Genomic DNA, 18,216 nt, shown 5'->3' with positions numbered 1-18,216 from the left:
CAGCGTTGCTCCCGCGCCTCGCTCAGCCAGTGAGCGGGAACCGGTCTGTATGTGGGATCCGAACCCTCGGGCGGGAGAGCTGCCGCGCTTCCCAAGCGGGGATAGTGCGCCACCGGGCCGGCCCCGTCTTCTCTCTTTCTCTATCTCTCCATATATGTGTGTGTATATATATGCTGGTGTATAATATATAGTACATACAAAACATGTACTTATTCTTTGACCTGCTAATTCAACTTCTTCTATTGTGGCCTAGGAAACATGAATAAAAATGTTCAAAATGATATTGTTCTGAATATCAACAATTGATATATTCCAAACAGTTGACAGTTGAGGGACACAGTGAGATGTATGTAATTATAAAAAATAATGTGGTTCATTTTGAGAAATAATGACATTACAAATACTTACATGGTTAAATAAGGGTGGCAGAAGACCGGGAACAAAAGATGAGTGACTCAAAAATGTGAGAAAATCCCCGGTCTGGTACGGGGGCAACACTGAGGGTTGCGATCCGTTGCCGGACACGGAAAAAGACAAAAGACAAAAAAAAAAAAAAAAAGTGAGAAAATAAAGGACTGTTTATATTAAATGTATGGACAAACTAAAAGATAATGCAATGGAAAATAGGTTAATTATAAGCAGTGAGATTATCATCTTTTAAAAAAGTATGTATTTTTCTTTTTTCTGTAAAGTATTTTATAATTAGAAAGCATAAATAAAATGTACCTTTCAGAAAAGAAAAATTCTGTTAGCAAGAAGGAGAGGGTTAATTAATTATGGGAGAGGAGGTGTCATCCCTGCAGAAGCTCAATTTCACATAGAATAGGACAGGGTAAGGGGCAGGACAAGGGGAGGAACAAGGACTGTCTACCTTGGATTGGCCAGTGGAGGCAATGAGGAGCTGCGGATAATCCTTTCTTTCCTTCGCTCTCCATGCTGAACTCTGCAGGGAAGCCTGTGACATCCTGGCCAGACTTAGGACTCACTGCTCTGGTCAGTCATGATGTCCAAGGGTCTGCTGTCCGCTCTGCTCCTCTGTGTGCTGCTGCTGCAGGCCCAAGGTGGATACCGTGCATGGAAGAGTATGCAGAGTACGTGGTGGGCTGGGGGAGATCTAGGGAGAGAGCAAGGAGGGGTTGTACCCATGAGCAGGACCTGGGGGTTGGTAACTTTCTGTACATCTGGCTCTGACCACAGTGCTCTGCAGACTCTGGGCTGTCCCAAACCGTGGGAAACCCCCTTTACCCAGCCCGAGGAATAGTGATGGGGGTGAAGGGAAAACCTACATCTTTTTTTCTCTGTCCAAAAAATCCAGAGACAAATGGTACATACTGTGGGGAAACGTGCATCAGAGCTGAGAATCAGATGGGAAAACAAGAAAATTATTCTTTAATTTATGTGCAATTGTGAGGGGTAAACATCCAGAGAGGGTTATGGGGGTAGGTATAGGTGTAGAAAGAAAGGACACTGGGCAGGCAAAATTTGGGGTGTTCAGGACAAGTTAAAGTTATCACAGGGACCAGGAGGGTGGCAGGAGAAGGAGAACTAATGAAAGGGCAGGGATACTGGAGATGGCAGCAGTGGGGAGAGGAGAAAGAGGGGCAAGAGGCAAGTTCATCTTCCTCTCTGGATCCTCCAAATTCTGGAAAGTGATGGAGGGTTTTGGAGATGTCTCAGGCTTCCTTGCGTTCTCAGGGTCAGAGTGGAGATTTTATGAGGGTGACTTAACCAAGGCTATGACTAATAGGAGAGACAAGGTCCTGGATGCAGGTGTATGGAAAAGCCTAGGCATCTATTAGGTTAGAGATAGGGTGGGAAGATAGGATTTAAGGTACTACAATCACCAGGATTTGGTGAGCGGCAGGAAGGTAGTTCCCTAGAAAGTCCAGGAGTGTTGCGAATGGGGCCTTGGTTCTGAGGTCCTGGAGGAGCTTTAAGTTTGACAAAGGTGTTCTTTATGCCCATGGTTCTGTTAATCCTCTTCCCACCCCTTTTCAGGAATGAAGGCCTGTGAGAACCAGCCTAGCATAGAACTATGCAAGTACCATTGTTCATATTTCCAAAAGTGTCAGGCAAATGACATATGCTGTTCAACCTTCTGTGGGAATGTTTGCATGAGCCTGCTGTGAGTGGAAGTGTGGACTAGGCTGTCCTGCTCCCCCAACTCTCTATTCAGAGACTGTGCCCACATCTGAAGCACTAGGACCTCAAATCACAGGCACAAGGATGTCAACAGGAATGCTGCCCTGCCTACTGTCTGTACACCTTGTCCCTGTCAAATAAACCAGAACAATTGCCAAGGGATTTTGCCTCTTTTATTCCCACTACTTGTGATCAATGAGAACTCAGTGCAGCCTCCACACATGGCCCATCCTTCTTGGGCCCTGGGACCCAAACTCCCTTCGCTGGTGCTTCTCTACTCTCTCTCTCTCTTTGGCCCACACACCCCTGCCAGCCCCAGGAGGTGCCGCTCCTGTTACTCTGCTCACTGAACCAGCACTCTCAGGGGCAGAAACTGCTCATGTGTGGCATCTCCCAACTAGGGAGAATGTTCCTCACTCTGGAGTTAGAAGGACACTGTTAAGCATGAGATAGGTGGATGTTAGAACCCAGGCATGAGTGGGAGGTCTCCAAGGACTGCTTTCCTCTCCTTCGCCTTAGTCCACCCCTACCCCATCCTCCCCAGTCTCCTTGTGAAGTTCTTATTACTGTCTCTATACAATGAGGATAGTGAATCCTAGGGAAGTCAAGTGACATGCCCAAGGTCACAAGACAGTGAGAAGCTATGATGTGGCTAGAGGACAGTGTTTCTTCTGGACTCACTTTCTGCTCACTATTCTGCATTGCCTGAGACTACAGGCATGCTGGTAAGTGCCTACACCAACCCAAACCTACTCCTACCCATCACCCACCAATATGGTTGCTCCTATGATGGAGCCTGAATTGGGTATTGGGATCTGAGACTCCAGTGTCTTCCATTAACTGGAAGGTTCTTACCTCTCCCAAACCCTCTTCCTCACGGGCTCATTCTTTTTTCTTTTGATCCAGAGGAATGCCACAGGGTGGGGCAACAGCTGGTTCATGCTGATATTGCTAAAATTAGTTGCCACAGGTTGCTGTGGATCTTGCTCATAGTCCTATTGTGAGTTGGTGGAAATTAATCACTGGGGTACAGACTTTCTCCTACTCTGTGCAATTACAACTCCTCTGAAATGATCCTGTGTTTAGAATTAGGGTTGGGCCACCTGTGGCCAATTGGAATATGAAGCCAAGTGTGAAGAAGATTCAGATAGGCACGCCATGCCTGGAGACAGGTGTGCAGTGTTAGGCTCCAGTCTAGTGCTTCTTGCTGGGCCATTCAAAAAAAGACACATCAGGAGAAGATACTTCCTGCATCGGAACAGAGTCCTGATTCACCTCAGAAGCATCAGTGAGCCCTTGATATTTCAGGTTTATCTCCACCTCCGCCCAGATCTGCCCTTGGATGAGCAGGCCTTAGGAAAGAGATTATGAACAATCAACACAGACATCACTGGATGTAGGTGGGTGGAAAGGGCATGGTCTTTAAGGATATTATTTGTTGCTTCCTCAGATATCTGCACTTACCAAATGTCTTTACAGGTCATGTCCTAAATACTGGTAGTAGAAAGTACCAACAGAGGTAGTTACCCACCATGGGCCACATGGAGAATAACCTCTCATGTCCACAGATTGGGAGAAAAGTGTAGACTTTGTGTATGTGATCAAAATTAAGTTGTTAACCTATCCAACTTATCAGGGACTCAGGAAGTTTAATTTCTGTACAAAGTCTGTAGATTTCAATTCATATTTTACCTATAAGATTATTGTAGAGAGATAGGAAGAATAAGATCTAGTGTTCTGCAGCAGTCGGTTTCTTTTTTAAATTTTATTTTTAATGGACAAATAATTATATATATTTATGGGGTACAATTTTGTAACCACTGACCACCCTCACCCCATGCATACCTTCCCCCTTCCCTTACTAGTCTCTAGTAACCACTATTCTACTCCTCTACTTCTATGAGATCGACACTTTTTAGCTTCCACATATGAGTGAGAGTATGTGGTATTTCTCTTTTTGTGCCTGGCTTATTTCACTTAATATATTTTCTCCAAGCTTATCCATGTTCCTGCAAATGGCAGAATTTCATTCTTGTATATGTTTGAGTAGTATTCCGTTGTATATATACACCACATTTGCTTTATCCAGTCATCCATTGATGGACATTTAGGTTGGCTCCAATCTTGGCTATTGTGAAACAGCCATAATATACATGGGAGTGCAGGTATCTCTTTGACTTGTTGATTTTCATTCCTTTGAGTACGTACCCAGTAGTGGGATTGCTGGAGAAACTGGATTAAAAATACTTGCAAAATCATGTTGAATGGATACAAAATTGCTCAAAAGTTTAGTAAAATTTAAAAAAAGGTTAATTGCATTGTTTTTTGTTGCTCACTTTGTATATTGTTACTATTAACTATTAATAATAAATACAGTTGAGGTCATACTAACAAAAACAGAAAACACACCCATCCTTTAGCTCACTTACTTCTTACAGTATCCCATGGGATAAACTCTTTTATTTCCATTCTTACATGTGATTAAATGGGGTTGCAGAAAGGTGAAATGACTTACCCAGAGTCACACAGTTAGCAAGTGATGGAGCAGGAATGAGCCTAAAGCCCATGACTGGGCCACTACGCAACCATGAACTTTCAGTCAACAGTCCACTGGCTCCTCTAACTCACTGTCTGGACCACCTAAGGTGAGGATTAGGAGGAGGGAAAATGGCTGACTCATACTTTGTTGGTGCAAATATAACCCAAACACTATGAAGGGAGAATTGGCAATATTTATGCCCAGACTAAATCATGTATATTTCCATTTCTACTTTTATTGGCTTTCCTAAGAAATAAATACTCAAGGATTTAGTTGCAATAATGTAAGTAATAATGGTGAAAAAATTCTTCACAATAGGAAAAAATTGGAACCACCAAGATATCCAATGACTAGTGATAAATTGACAGAGTGATCTGCCAATCTATGACATTTTAGAAAATATTTAGAACTACAGAAAATTATTTATCATATACTTTAAACTTAAAAATAGCCACAGGATTATCTACTGTTTAAAAAATATATGTGCATAAAGAAACTAATGGAATATGCACATAAATATTAACACAAGGTGACAAGGTTAACAGTGATTTAAAAATTTCATTGTCATTTTCATAGATTTACAAGATGAACTAAACATGGGTTGCTCTTTTATTTGTACAGAAGCAAAAATGATATTTTGGAAAGAAACCATTTTTTTATACAGACAGAAATAAATGGGATGAAGTGATGAGGGGCCTCATGAAGAGGCCAAGAATATACTGTAAAGTGGGATGAGGCAAGGAAACAGAGCTAGAGAGAAAATGTTAGGGCAATCTATAGGCTTTGCTTCTCTCTTGCTCCCTCCTTCTCATTCTAACCAAGCAACTATGGGAATACTCCAAACCCTAGTCAGGACTTACCCAGAGTAACTTAAAGTCTGCTCAGCCCATGGAGTTCCCCTTCCTATTATGCTCCTTTGCTGGTATTGTAAGGGCAACTGGAGAGAGTGCTGTTGGTGATGGGAATGGGCCCAAGGTGTATCATGGCTCCCAGGTCCAGGAGAAACTGGGGGCTTCACCATCTGACATACCTGGCTTGGAACTCACTTCCTTTCAAATCCTGTATCTGTCACTTACAGGCTGTGTGGCCTTGGACAAGTTGCTTAACTCCTCTGTGGTTCAGTTTCTGCATCTGCAAAATACAAATATAGTAGTACTAAACTTACAGGGTCATTGAGAGTATTAGGTTTTTTTGTGGTACATTTTAAGGCTTTAATCAAGCTCTTATGTTATTATGGTGATTCTTCCCCTCATTGCTTTTATTTTTTCAAACTTATTTTTTAATTGACATGTAATAATTTTATATATTTATAGGATACATAGCAATACTTTGATACATATATACACGGTGTGATGATCAAATCAGGCTAATTAGCTTCTACATCATTGCAAACATTCATCATTTCTTTGGGATGAGAACATTTGAACTCTTCTCTTCTAGCCATTTGCAAATATACAATAGTTTGTTCTTAATTATAAATACCTAGCACTACTATCGAATATTAGAGCTTATTCTTCCCCTCTAGCTGTAATTCTGGACCCATTAACCAACCTCCCCCTATCCCCTTTCACCCTACCCTTCCCAGTCTCTAGTAATCACATTTCTAGAGAGTATAACATAATACATGTTAAATATTTGACACATAGTGAATTTGGTGTTAAACTGGGTGATTCTGGATACTTCACTGAGTGTTTCATTGGTTTATTTAACAAACCTTAGATAGCACTACCTATATGCTAGACATTGGCTCTAAGTGCTTAACATGTAATTAATTACTCATGGAAACCTCACAACATCCCTATGAGAAAAGTGCTGTTATTATCCCCATTTTACAAGTGATGAAATCGAGGCACTGAGAGGATTAGTGACATGTCCCAAATTAAGTGGGAGGTAGGATTTGAATCTGGTTAAGTCTATGTTTTAAATCTACATGTTATGTGGCCTTTTCCAAGCCCTCTTTGAAGAGATCTCTTTTCATCAGCACAAAATCCCCAAGAGATTGATGATAAAGTAGTGTTAGGCTGATGCTAGCAGTGGAGAAATTAATATACAGATGAATGGGACTTTACAAAGGTTATCACACAATGTTACAGAAAAATAAATGCATAGATCCTCCCCCACTTCCACAATCACCCAGACTTCTCTCTGGGTGTGTGTTGGGTGAAGAGGGGCTCCTGCAGGTCCATAGTGTTCTATCTCTATCAATAGTGCCTGCAGCAAAAAGAAAAAACACTCCTTGAATGGGAATTCAGTGACCATGTTCTTCATGTACCCAACTTATGGTTTGGGACAGAACTCACAGATCTGGAGCAACCAGAAGCATGATTAAAGTCTGAGTCATTGAAATTTGTTCTGCTCATAGCCTGCCCTCTGTACAAGGGCTCCACAGTTCCTAGACGCAAGGAAGAAGAGCCACCAGCCAAATAACTATCAAAACCTCCAACTTAGACATCTTCAGAGGTAGGTGGAGGTCAGGGTTCTGGGGCTGGATGTGTGAGCCTGTAAAAGCTTTCACTTTTGTCTCGCTTGGAAGGGTTCCCTCTCCAAATCATGCCCCCACATCATGCCAGCATTAACCCTCTATGGAATAACTTATTGTCCTTGTTCAAATGGAGAATCTGAGACAGAGAAAGAGGACATGAATGGGCATTGTGTGCCTCCATATATCCATGATATCCAGAGAAGGAACCACGTTGCCTACATAGTATTTCCACTGAGAATAGCATAACTTGAATCTAATCATAAGGAAATCTCAGACAAACCCAAAATGAGGAATGTTCAATTAAAGGAAGTTTGGCTGTTTTCTTCATAAAAGACAAAGGACATTATTGGGTGAGTTAATAAAATGGAATACTCATGGTAGATTAGATAAGAGCATTTTATATCAGTGTTAAATTTAATAAAGTTGAGGGCTGGCCGGTTGTCTCAGTTGGTTAGAGTGTGGTGCCGATAACTCCAAGGTCCAGCACTGATCCCTGTACTTGTCAGCCACTAAAAAAAAAAAAAAAAAATTAATAAAGTTGATAACTCTACTATGATCATGTAACAGAATACTCCTATAGTTAAGAAATACTCACTGAAGTAGTTAGAAATGAGCTGTGATAAATAAAACTCTAAAATCATTCAGAAAAAAATGTGTGTGTGTGTGTGTGACAGAGAGAGAGAGAGAGAGGAGGCAAGTGGGGGTGAAGTCTCAAATAAGGTTAATCTAGGCTTATAGCATACAAATGATCTTTGTGCTACTCTTACTCTTGTTACTTTGAAATTATGTTCAAATAACAGTTCAAAAAAGTTAAAGGCAACCCATCTAACGGTTCATTTATCTCAAATTTTATTTTCCTGTTTTATAATTTTTTCATATATGCCAAAAAGAGAATGAGGTTAGTGCTTCTCAAAAGTTTTGCACCTTTAAAAAATGTCTGTAGGTATTATTCCTGATTTTGAGCATTGGAACGGATTTCAAGCAGTGCAGGTAGGTTTTATTTTGACTGGTTTAAAACACTAAAGCAAAAATAAAGACTTTCAGGGAAAAGTGGTGACTTGCAGAGAAAGACACAAAACTCTACCGTGTGTAATTCATAGTATCCAGGCTTCTCCTTTGTATTTGCTTCTCTTATCTTCCTTTTTGTTTGGATTTAGAAGACTGAAGCAGCAGGTTGGGAGTGAGAGAGGAGTGGAGAAAGGACTGGGAAGTTTTTGAACAGTACTTAACTTCCTCCCTCCAAGCCCCGACTCCCACCACCAATGAGCTGCCTAAAATAATAACCAGCACTTATTTTGCATATTCTGTGTTCCAGGTCCTAGGCCCTCTCAATTAATTTTGTTCTCTTTCACATTGATTTCCATATAAAGTATTATGTATTTCTTTTATGTGTCTTGTTTGCTGCGTATTCCTTCTACTAGAATGTAAGTAAGCTTTATGAGGGCAGTAATTTTTGTTGGCTTTGTTCACTACTGTATCTTCAGTGCTTATAATTGTGCCCAGCTTATAATAGTCCCTTAATATAAATATTTGTGGGATGAATGAATTTAAGACAGATGAATGAACCTCACCCAATCACCAGAATTAATTACAAGTAGGTTAAATAGTTGAAATAAAATAACACAACAAAAAGTCAGTAAAATTAAATAACAATCACCCCTCTAGAGAATCTAAGCTTAATAATAATAATAGCCAATGTTTATTTTGCACATACTGTGTGCCAGGCCCTATTCTCAGTGTTTCATATGTTCCACATTTGCAATGTGGGTACTAATACAACTCATATTATAGATGGGGAAACTGAGGCTCTGAGAAGTTATGTGATTGGCCAATCACATAACTTACATTAAGCTGAATGTGTTGGGGTTGGGATTCAGGCCCAGGTCTCCAACTGCAGTGTCCATGCTTTGTTCTCTGTTTTATGCTATACCAACAATCCTCAGTTTGGTGGCAAACAGGAGAGAATTTCTCTGTTACAGTAAAACAAAATGTGTATCCTCTTGGTAGAGTAAACAAATCCTAATGAAAGAAAAAATTAGAAACAACTATCCAGAGAATGAAATAGACCATATACTTTACTATAAATAAGTCTGCAAATCTATAAATCTATAAATAAGTCTGCAAATTTGTGCTCTCAAGCTATTAATGGATACAACAAAATGTCAGTTGCAAAAAGGTTACTAATGATACTTTCTTCTAAAGAAGAGAAATTAAAAATATTCAGATGTCTTATGATGAATGGGAAAATATTAATGGTATGTGTAACTAGTATGTTGGGAAAATGTTAATGGGGAATGTTATTAGTAATATGTTATAACACCATGCTCTAACCAATGGAGCTAACTGGCCAGCCCAATAATATGTTGAAAGGCTTGTCCTTTGGCCCTTTGGAATTTATCTAGAGGAGCTAGATCTTTTTCTTCCTCTGTATGAGAGCTTAGGTATAGAACCCAACTTTCTAGTCACTTGTAGGTCACAAGACACTGCTAAATTTAGGATATAAAAAGTATAAGCCCATATAATAGTCAAAACATTGCTTAAATTAAACTTATGGCTTCATTTACAACTAGAAACCTGCAATTGAAAAAGAGAGTGGTTCAGTTTTCTCTCTCTTGCCTCTACTCCCACAGCTGTTTAACTGCTATTTGGGAAGTGGAGGAGGGAGAAGAGATAAAGCTGTCAGGGCAGCTCTTTTTGACAAGTACTATTGTACCTTCATACTTTCTAGATTTAGCATTGCCTAAAGTTTACTCTGTTGTAGGTGCTTTTATGGATTCTTTGAGTCTTTCCCTAACCCAATTGTTGAATTTTTCTCACCTGTAGTTCCCTTGATATGGCTGAATATACTTCCTTTCTGGCTGGTCTATTGTGGCTTCTTCTCTAGACCCTAGGCATCTGGCCACTCACTTTTTGATTCCTTCTGCTAAGGTCCTATGTCCTTTCCACAATAGACTCTAAATAGCCAAAGTAATTTTGAGCAAGAACAACAAAGCTGGAAGCATCACACTTTGTAATGTATTCAAAATACATTACAAAGCTACAGTAATCAAAACAGTGTGGTAGTGGCATAAAAACAGGCATACAGACCAATGCAATGGAATGGAGAGCATAAAAATAAACCTACGTATACATATATGGTCAACTGATCTTTGATGACAGTGCCGAGAATAAACAATGGGGAAAGGAAAGTCTCTTCAGTAAATGATGTTGGGAAACTGGATATCTCCATGCAAAAGAGGCAATCTGGACCCCTTACACCTTACGCACACACACACAAAAAGCTCAAAATGGATTAAAGACTTAAATATAAGACTTGAAATCATAAAACTACTAGAAAAAACATAGGGGAAAAGCTTTCTGATATTTATCATAGCCTTGGCAATGATATCTTGGAGATGGTATCAAAAGCACAAGTAGTAAGAGCAAATATAGACAGGTGGGATTACATCAAACTGAAAAGCTCTGCACAGCAAAGGAAACTCAGCAAAATTAAAGGGCAACTTGCAAGTGGGAGAAAATATTTTCGAACCACTATCTGATAAAAGGTTAATATCCAAAATATATAAGGAAGTTTTATAAATCATTAGCATTAAAACCAATAATCCAATTTAAAATGGGCAAAGAATCTGAATAGACATTTATCAAAAAATATAAAAATAGCCAACAGGTGTATGAAAAGATATTCATTACAGAAATGCAAACAAAAACCACAATGAAATATTACCTCACACAAGTCAGGATAGCTATTATCAAAAAGTCAAAATATAAAAAGTGTTGGCAAGTATGTGGAGAAAAGGTCACTCTTGTATACTGTGTGTGTATATAAACTGGTGTAGCCACTGTGGAAAACAATATGAAGGTTTCTCAAAAAATTAAAAATAGAACTACCATATAAGTCAGAAATCCCACTTCTTGGTATATATCCAGATAAACTGAAATCAGGATCTTAAAGAAGTATCTATACCCCCATGTTCATTACAGCATTAGTCACAATAGCCAAGACATGGTAACAACCTAAATGTCCATTGCTGTATGGATGGATTAAAAAATGTGATATACTGCACTCCCATGTTTATCACAACTCTATTACAATAGCTAAAAGTTAGGCCCTACCTAAATGTCCATTGACAGATGACTGGATAAGGAAAATGTGGTATATATACACAATGGAATACTACTCTGCTATATAAGTGAAATAAGCCAGGCACAGAAAGAGAAATACTGCATTTCCTCACTCGTAAGTGGGAGCTGAAAAAAAAAAAAAAAGAGAGAGAGAGAAAGACACAATAATTACAATAATTCCTTAACCTCTCAAAAGGAGAGAATGGGTCTCAGGACACCAGAGGTGGGAAAGGGGGAGTTGGGGGATTGTTAGGGAGAAATTGGTAAAGGACCACAAAAAATGCTTACATTGCATAATGATAAAATAAATAAATAAATAAAGATATGTAGAAAAATGTGGTGTATACACACAATGGAATAGTATTCAGCCTTTAAAAAGAAAACCCCTGACATTTGTGACAATATGGGTGAACCTGGAGGACATTATGCTTAGTGGGATAAGCCAAACACAGAAAGACAAATACAGCATAATTTCACTTAAATGTGCAATCTAAAATGTTCAAACTCATAAAAACAGAGAGTAGAATGGTGGTTGCCAATGGGTGATGGGGGGTGGAGGGAGGCAAGGAGAGATATTGGTCAAAGGGTACAAAGTTTCATTTATACAAGAGGGATAAGTCCTAGAGATCTGCTGTACAGCATATCACCTATAGTTAGCAATATGTATTGTGAACTCAAAAATTTGCTAAGATGGTAGATCTTATATTAAGTGTTCTTATCACACACACACATTAAATAATAAATAAAGAGGGCTGAGGGAAACTTTTGGAGGTGGTGGATATGTTTATGGCCTATATTGTGATATTTTCACAGGTATATACTCATCTCCAAACTGATTATGTAGTATACATTAAATATGTACACCTTTTTATGTGTCAATTATACCTTAATAAAGTAGTTTGTATAGTGGTGAGTATCCCCACCTGTCCCATGGGAGACCGGCGTTTGATTCCCTGACAGGGAGCCAAAATGAAAATAAAATAAAATAAAATAATAATAATGAAAAAAAAAAAAACTCAAGTTATATGATCACAAGCCTGATATGATTTCAATTTTACAAAACCAGTAATGTTCATACCAGTGCACATACAAAAGATAGAATATTATACACTAAAATAGTGGGATTACTAGAAATATTTCATTTTCTTTGTACTTTTTATGTGTTAAGAATTTTGTAAGCTGAATTTGAATTCTCTTTTAATCAAGGGAAGGCAACACATTTTTAAAATATTTTTTTTCAGTAAAGGGAAAACATGAGGTGTGAGCTGGAGAGATACCTTTTGGCAACGTCAATGCTCATCTTAGGTGTTTGTCGCTGGATGGGCAGAGGGCAAGGAGAAATAACTAGAAGAAAAAGCATGAAGAAATTCTATAAGCACTTCCTCTTGCTTTCCACCTCTCTTTCCATATTTAGGTCTCTCAATCTCTAGCAGCAGCTGGGAAGGAAAAAAATTTACCTGACTGCATATATTCAGACACATATGGTCAGCATCATGATGCCCTGGATAACCCTACTCATGGGATTCTTCTGTATGGTGCTGTCCGTGCTGGGAGAAATGAAGAAAAAGCATAACTGTAGGTGGTGAGGCTGGGCAGGGACCAAAGGAGGGGGGGGCTATGCTTGTTCTAGGACAAGTGAGGGGGTATCATGTCTGAAATATCTGATACAAGACCCACCTTCCCAGGATCACTCAATGGAGAATCAGACACCTTCATATGCACAGAGATCCAAGAAATTCCCAAGCTGAGGTCCGTCAATGTTTCCTCTTCCAACCTTGAAAATAGCAGTGAATATATGCCAACTTTTATATACATTCCATAAGCTATAAAGATACAATATTTTCCAGTGTCAGGCTGTCTTTGAGGGTGGCGACAGTATAGAACTATCTTACTTTCTCAAACTTCCAGAAGTTCTGTGCCTTAGCTGTGCTTACTTTCAAATGGGTGTTTTTTAATACTCATACATACCCTTAGTTCTAGTGGTAGGATCTTTCAGGATGTAAAAAGATAGAAAAGAGGCATGAGATGGGTTCTCATGGGGCAAAACTGGAGGGTCATATGATAATAAAATGAAATCAACGAAAACGCTAAGAAAATTGAATGAGAAAGAGAAGAATTTAGAGAGGTTACTGAAGGCAGGGTAAACAAGGAGGGGAAGAAAAAGAGAGAGAATCTATTTCTTATTCTCCCTGTAGCTAGGAATTTTAATGAGGCTAGAAGATATCTCAGGCTCTGAATCTCCTATTTTATAAATGTAGATTATATAGAAGGGCACATGAATGCTGGGATACACCAAGTCCTATCTCTTGGTTGCTGAGTGGCCCAGAGGCCCACAGCACTGGAAAGAGTATAGGAGCAGAGAAGACAAAGAGGTCAGTGAAGATGCAATATCTGGAATTTGAGGAAGCTCAGGAAGGGAATTTTCCTATAAGGCAGATAGATACCTTGGTGGAGACTTGGGGCTTGGATTGTAGGAGGAGATGTTAAACTTATGAAGGGCTTCTCTTCCTATGCTTGGCTACATAGCCCTGCCAACCTCTTATCTTCTCATCTCAATTTCAGTTCAAGAACTGTTAATTGAGGAGTGCTGGGGACAGCCAAATGTCAAAGAATGTACCAATAAGTGTTCTAGACACTTTAAATGTAGAGACATAAATCAAAAATGCTGTTGGACCTACTGTGGAAACATCTGCTGGGAAAACGAGGTGAGTTGGGAGAAGTGTGCTTGGGTGTGTGTCTTCATTAATTCTTATGCTCTTCTCAGAGATTATTATTCTTAAACAAAAGACTGAAGTACCCCAAATCCTAGGGATGAAAATAGCAGAAGACCATGCTGCCCATGGATAGCAATTCATTTGCAAATAAACCAAGACATCAGCTTCATGCCCATTGCTTCTTTCGTTATATAATCAATGCCTGTGCTGTCCTCTTTATATTACTCAACAGTTTGCTATTTTCCTATCTTTTGTCCAGATTCCTAACCACTCCCTTCATAGTCAGACCTTTCTACAGGCTTATTTAACTCAGCCAGGCCCAAAGTCTCTACTTTTCTCTGTTTGATGGACCAATGCTTCACCTAGTCAGAGGTGGATGACTCTATTGTTACATTAAAGTATTCCCGTCCCTTTGCCTGGTTAGGGATGAATGCTTGTTTCTCAGAGTTCTCTAGCCTCTAAGCATCTAACCTTTTTTCTCTTACAGAAAATCTAAAATTGGTCCACCACCAGTGTGGGCTGGGAGATGTATAACAGACCTCAAATCAGTACTGTGTGGCTACTTTTAGGAACACCAGTCTATTTTTACTGAGGGCTGGGCAGGAGCAAAACCTTGACAAATAAAATCATTTACCAACAGTGGGCCTCAGCTTTTTTTCCACTCTGTCCACTACCTTTGATTATACTTACTACAATCCCCAATATCCTACAATGCACACAAGCTTCCAACTTCTGCTGCCTCATTTGATAACTTTAGAATAAATAGGCTAATCTCATGGGCTTCACAGACTAGAAGTTTGCTTCTCATGTATCATTTTAATATTGGGGATTACCAAGCAGCTCTTTTAGTCAGTTTTTCAGAGAGCAGGTCTCTGATAAATTTGTTTCTCACAGAGGTATTGGTAGACAATTCTAAAACTACTTTACATGTATACAAGATTAAACAAATAAGTGAATAAATGGTAAGTGATAGGAGCCAGATTCTAACTGTCAGAAAAAAGAGATTACAAATAAGCCATCCCCATCAGCCTTAGACTCCAGGCCACCCTCAGCACTGGGCTGACCCCTGCAGCTCTAGTCATCAGGCAAACACCCATGGACCCAGCCTGCCCACCCAACACCAAGCCAGCTCCCACAGTACCCAGGCTGGTACCCTTAGACTGAGCCTCTAAGCCTGCCATAGTGCCAGCCAGAATTTCAAAGCCCCAGGGTCCAAGCCTCTCTGGCAGGCAAAATCTCTGGGCCTGCCCCAGTGCCAGGCCACCCCTGAGGTCCAAGGCTCTGAATAGGCCTAGTGTTAGGCAGGCCCCAGTGTCCCTGGGCTTCAGGCTCATGCCAGACCATCCCCACTGAATCAGGTTCCAGCTCCACCCCAGGACCAGGTTGGCCCCAAGGCCCTGGGCTCTGAAATGCCCCAAGCATTGGGCTGGCCCTCATGGTTCCAGGATTCAGGCCCATCTCAGCATCAGGCTAACTCTCAGAGCCCTAGTCATCAGGCCAGTACTTCTGGACCCAGTCTCCAGGCTGGCCCCTGCAGGTATGGGATCCTGGCCTGCCCAGCACAAAGCCATCTCATTTGGCCTCAGGCTTTAGACCCACCACAGTGTTAGGTTGGCACCCCTGGCCTCAAACACCAGGTGGGAACCTGCATACATGAGCTTCAGGCCTTCTCGGTACCAGGCTAGTCCTACAGCCCAGATTCCAGACTGGCCCCTGTGGTCCCATGCTCTAGCAGACATTGGGTCCAGGCCTATCTCAGTAGACCCCAAAGCTGGACCAGCCCTCATGGCCCCAGACTCCAGGACAGCCCAGTGGCTCCAGGCATCAATCTAGTATTTACAGTCTAAGGCTCTTGAACAGCCCCATGGACCCAGGCTCCATGCTAGCCCCAGCACCAGCCTGGCCTCAGGGTCCAGGCCAGTGCCCATAGCCTCAAGCTCCAGTGGACACAGAGTCCAGGCTCATCCAAGTAGACCCTGGTGCCAGACCAGATGCTGTGGACTAGGGCTCCAAGACAGTTCCTGCATAAGCACTGGACTGGCCCTATGGCTCCAGGATTCTGGCCTATCTCAGCATCAGGCTGACTCCCATAGCCCTAGTCATCAGGCCAGCACTCCTGGACCCAGGCCTGTCCCAGCACCAGGCCAGCCCCCAAGATCTCAGGCACCAGGCAAATCCCAGTTCCAGATCAGCATCTGTGGACCCAGGCATCAGGGATACAGACTCCAGGCCTGCCCTTGTGAACCCTGGCCTCAAGCCCATCCTTGTAGGCCCAATTAGCAAGTCTACCTCAGTGGATCCAGGCTTTAGACCCAACCCTGCAGACCCAAGTGTCAGGTCCATCCACTTGCTCACCCAGGCACCAGGCCAGCCAGCCTGAGGACTTCAGCATCAAGCTTACTCTTGGACCATGCCAGATGGCTTGATCAGAATCTCGAGATTCTGAGCTGGCTGATGAAGGGCTTTCCCAAAAAAATCAGTCTGCAAAATTGCAATAAGTCTCTAACTCTTCAAATATGCAGACATTAATGTAAGGCAACAAGAAACATAAACGACAAAAGAAACATAACACCACCAAAAGAAGACAACAATGTCCCAGTGGTTGACAGCAAAAAAAAAAAAAAAAAAAAAAAAAAAAAAAAAAGATGTACAAACTACCCGACAAAAAATTCAAAACAATTGCTTTTAAGGAAGCTCAGTGAACTTAAAAGAGAGAAAGAGAGAGAGAGAGAGAAACAATGAAATCAGAAAAACAATAAATGACCCTAATGAGAAATTTAACAGACAGACTGAAATTATAAAAAATATCAAACAGAAATCCTGGAGCTGAAAAATACAATGAATGAAATGAAAAATGCAACAGAGAGCAACAATGGCAGAATTGATCGAGCAGGCAAAAGACTCTGTGAACTCTAAGACAGGTTACTTGAAAATATTCAGTCAGAGGAGAAAAAAGAATGAAAAGAAACAAATAAAGCTTACAGAATTTATGGGACAGTATCAAAAGAGGAAATATTTGGGGAGTTCATGAAGGAGAAGAGAAAGACAAAGTCCAGGAAGATTATTTTAAAAAAATATTAGCAGGAGACTTTCCAAATTTGAAGAAGGAAATAAATATTCAGATATAGGAAGGTCAAGATTCTTCATCTTGATTCAATCCAAACAGAACTACATCAAGCCATTTGATAATCGAACTGTCAAAAATCAAAGACAAAGAGAGGATCCTAAAAGCACCACGAGAAAAATAGCAAATTACATATAAAGGAGTTTCAATAAGGCTAGCAGTGAATTTCTCAGCAGAGACTAAAAAATCTGCCAACCCAAAATACTATACCCTGCAAAGCTGTCCTTCAGAAATGAGATATAAAGACTTTCTCAAACAAACAAACAAAAGCTGAGGTAGTTTATCACCTCCAGCCTCATCTAATAAGAAATACTAAAGAGAGTTCTTCAAGCTGAAATATATGTATGCCAATCAGTAACACAAAAACATCTGAAAAAAACTCACTGGCAAAGTAAGTACACAGTAAAATTCAGAATAATTCAGTGGTGGTGTGTAAATAACATATCTTTCTATGAATGTTAAAAGACAAAACTATTAAAAGTAGTAATAGCTACAAAATTTTAAGGGATACACAGTATGAAAAGATGTAAATTGTGACAGCAAAAATTTTAAATGTGAGGAAAGAAGGTGAGTAAAAGTGGAGCATTTTCTTGTATGCTCCAAATTAAGTTGTTATCAGCTAAAAATAACCTGTTATGTGTTTTGTAAGTTTCATGGTATTCACAAAGCAAAAGCCTATAGTAGACACACAAAAGACAAAAAAGAAAAAAAATAAATAAAAGCAGCTCACCACTATGGACAACCATCAAACCACAAAGGAAGACAGCAAGAGAGAATGAAAGGAAGAAAGAAATCTACAGAACAGCTAGAAAACAATTAACAAAACAGCAGTAGCAAGTCCAATAATTACCTTGAATGTAAATTGTATTCTCCAATCAAAATATGCAGAGTGGCTAAATAATTAAAAAATAAGACCAGATAATATGCTGCCTACAAGAGACACACTTCACCTTTGAGGACACACATAGATTAAAAGTAAAGGGATGGAAAAATGTATTCCATGCAATTAGAAACCAAAAGAGTGCAAGTGTAGCTATTTTTATATCAGACTTAATTGGCTGTAAATCAAAAACTGTAAAACAAGATGAAGATT

The 18,216-nt window shown here is 40.1% G+C and overlaps 2 protein-coding genes across 2 annotated transcripts; both read left to right on the top strand.

The window, feature by feature from the left end:
- Nucleotides 1-1,000: 1,000 nt before the first annotated feature.
- On the top strand, nucleotides 1,001-2,129 carry LOC103581580 (protein WFDC10B-like). The gene is made up of 2 exons (XM_008563378.1): nucleotides 1,001-1,091; nucleotides 1,999-2,129. Exons 1-2 carry the CDS (start codon nucleotides 1,001-1,003, stop codon nucleotides 2,127-2,129), a joined length of 222 nt encoding a protein of 73 aa, XP_008561600.1.
- Nucleotides 2,130-12,766: 10,637 nt separating this feature from the next.
- WFDC11 (WAP four-disulfide core domain 11) lies at nucleotides 12,767-14,561 on the top strand. The gene is made up of 3 exons (XM_008563377.1): nucleotides 12,767-12,860; nucleotides 13,848-13,990; nucleotides 14,487-14,561. The coding sequence occupies exons 1-3, from the start codon at nucleotides 12,767-12,769 to the stop codon at nucleotides 14,493-14,495; spliced, it is 246 nt and encodes an 81-aa protein (XP_008561599.1). The 3' UTR covers nucleotides 14,496-14,561.
- Nucleotides 14,562-18,216: the final 3,655 nt, after the last annotated feature.

The sequence above is a fragment of the Galeopterus variegatus genome, unplaced genomic scaffold, assembly GCF_000696425.1.
Source record: "Galeopterus variegatus unplaced genomic scaffold, G_variegatus-3.0.2 Scaffold13400, whole genome shotgun sequence".
In the NCBI taxonomy this organism is placed as follows: Eukaryota; Metazoa; Chordata; class Mammalia; order Dermoptera; family Cynocephalidae; genus Galeopterus; species Galeopterus variegatus.
Note: the sequence above shows the minus strand (reverse complement) of the source record. Positions and strands in the feature narration are given on the sequence as shown.

What these genes read in the sequence shown, in the direction of transcription:
- WFDC11 (XM_008563377.1), top strand. Translation starts at nt 12,767, where the DNA reads ATGGTCAGCATCATGATGCCCTGGATAACCCTACTCATGGGATTCTTC. An exon ending in AATGAAGAAAAAGCATAACT is followed by an intron (nt 12,861 to 13,847) that starts GTAGGTGGTGAG and finishes TCTCAATTTCAG; the next exon opens with TTCAAGAACTGTTAATTGAG.
- LOC103581580 (XM_008563378.1), top strand. Translation starts at nt 1,001, where the DNA reads ATGATGTCCAAGGGTCTGCTGTCCGCTCTGCTCCTCTGTGTGCTGCTG. An exon ending in TGCATGGAAGAGTATGCAGA is followed by an intron (nt 1,092 to 1,998) that starts GTACGTGGTGGG and finishes ACCCCTTTTCAG; the next exon opens with GAATGAAGGCCTGTGAGAAC.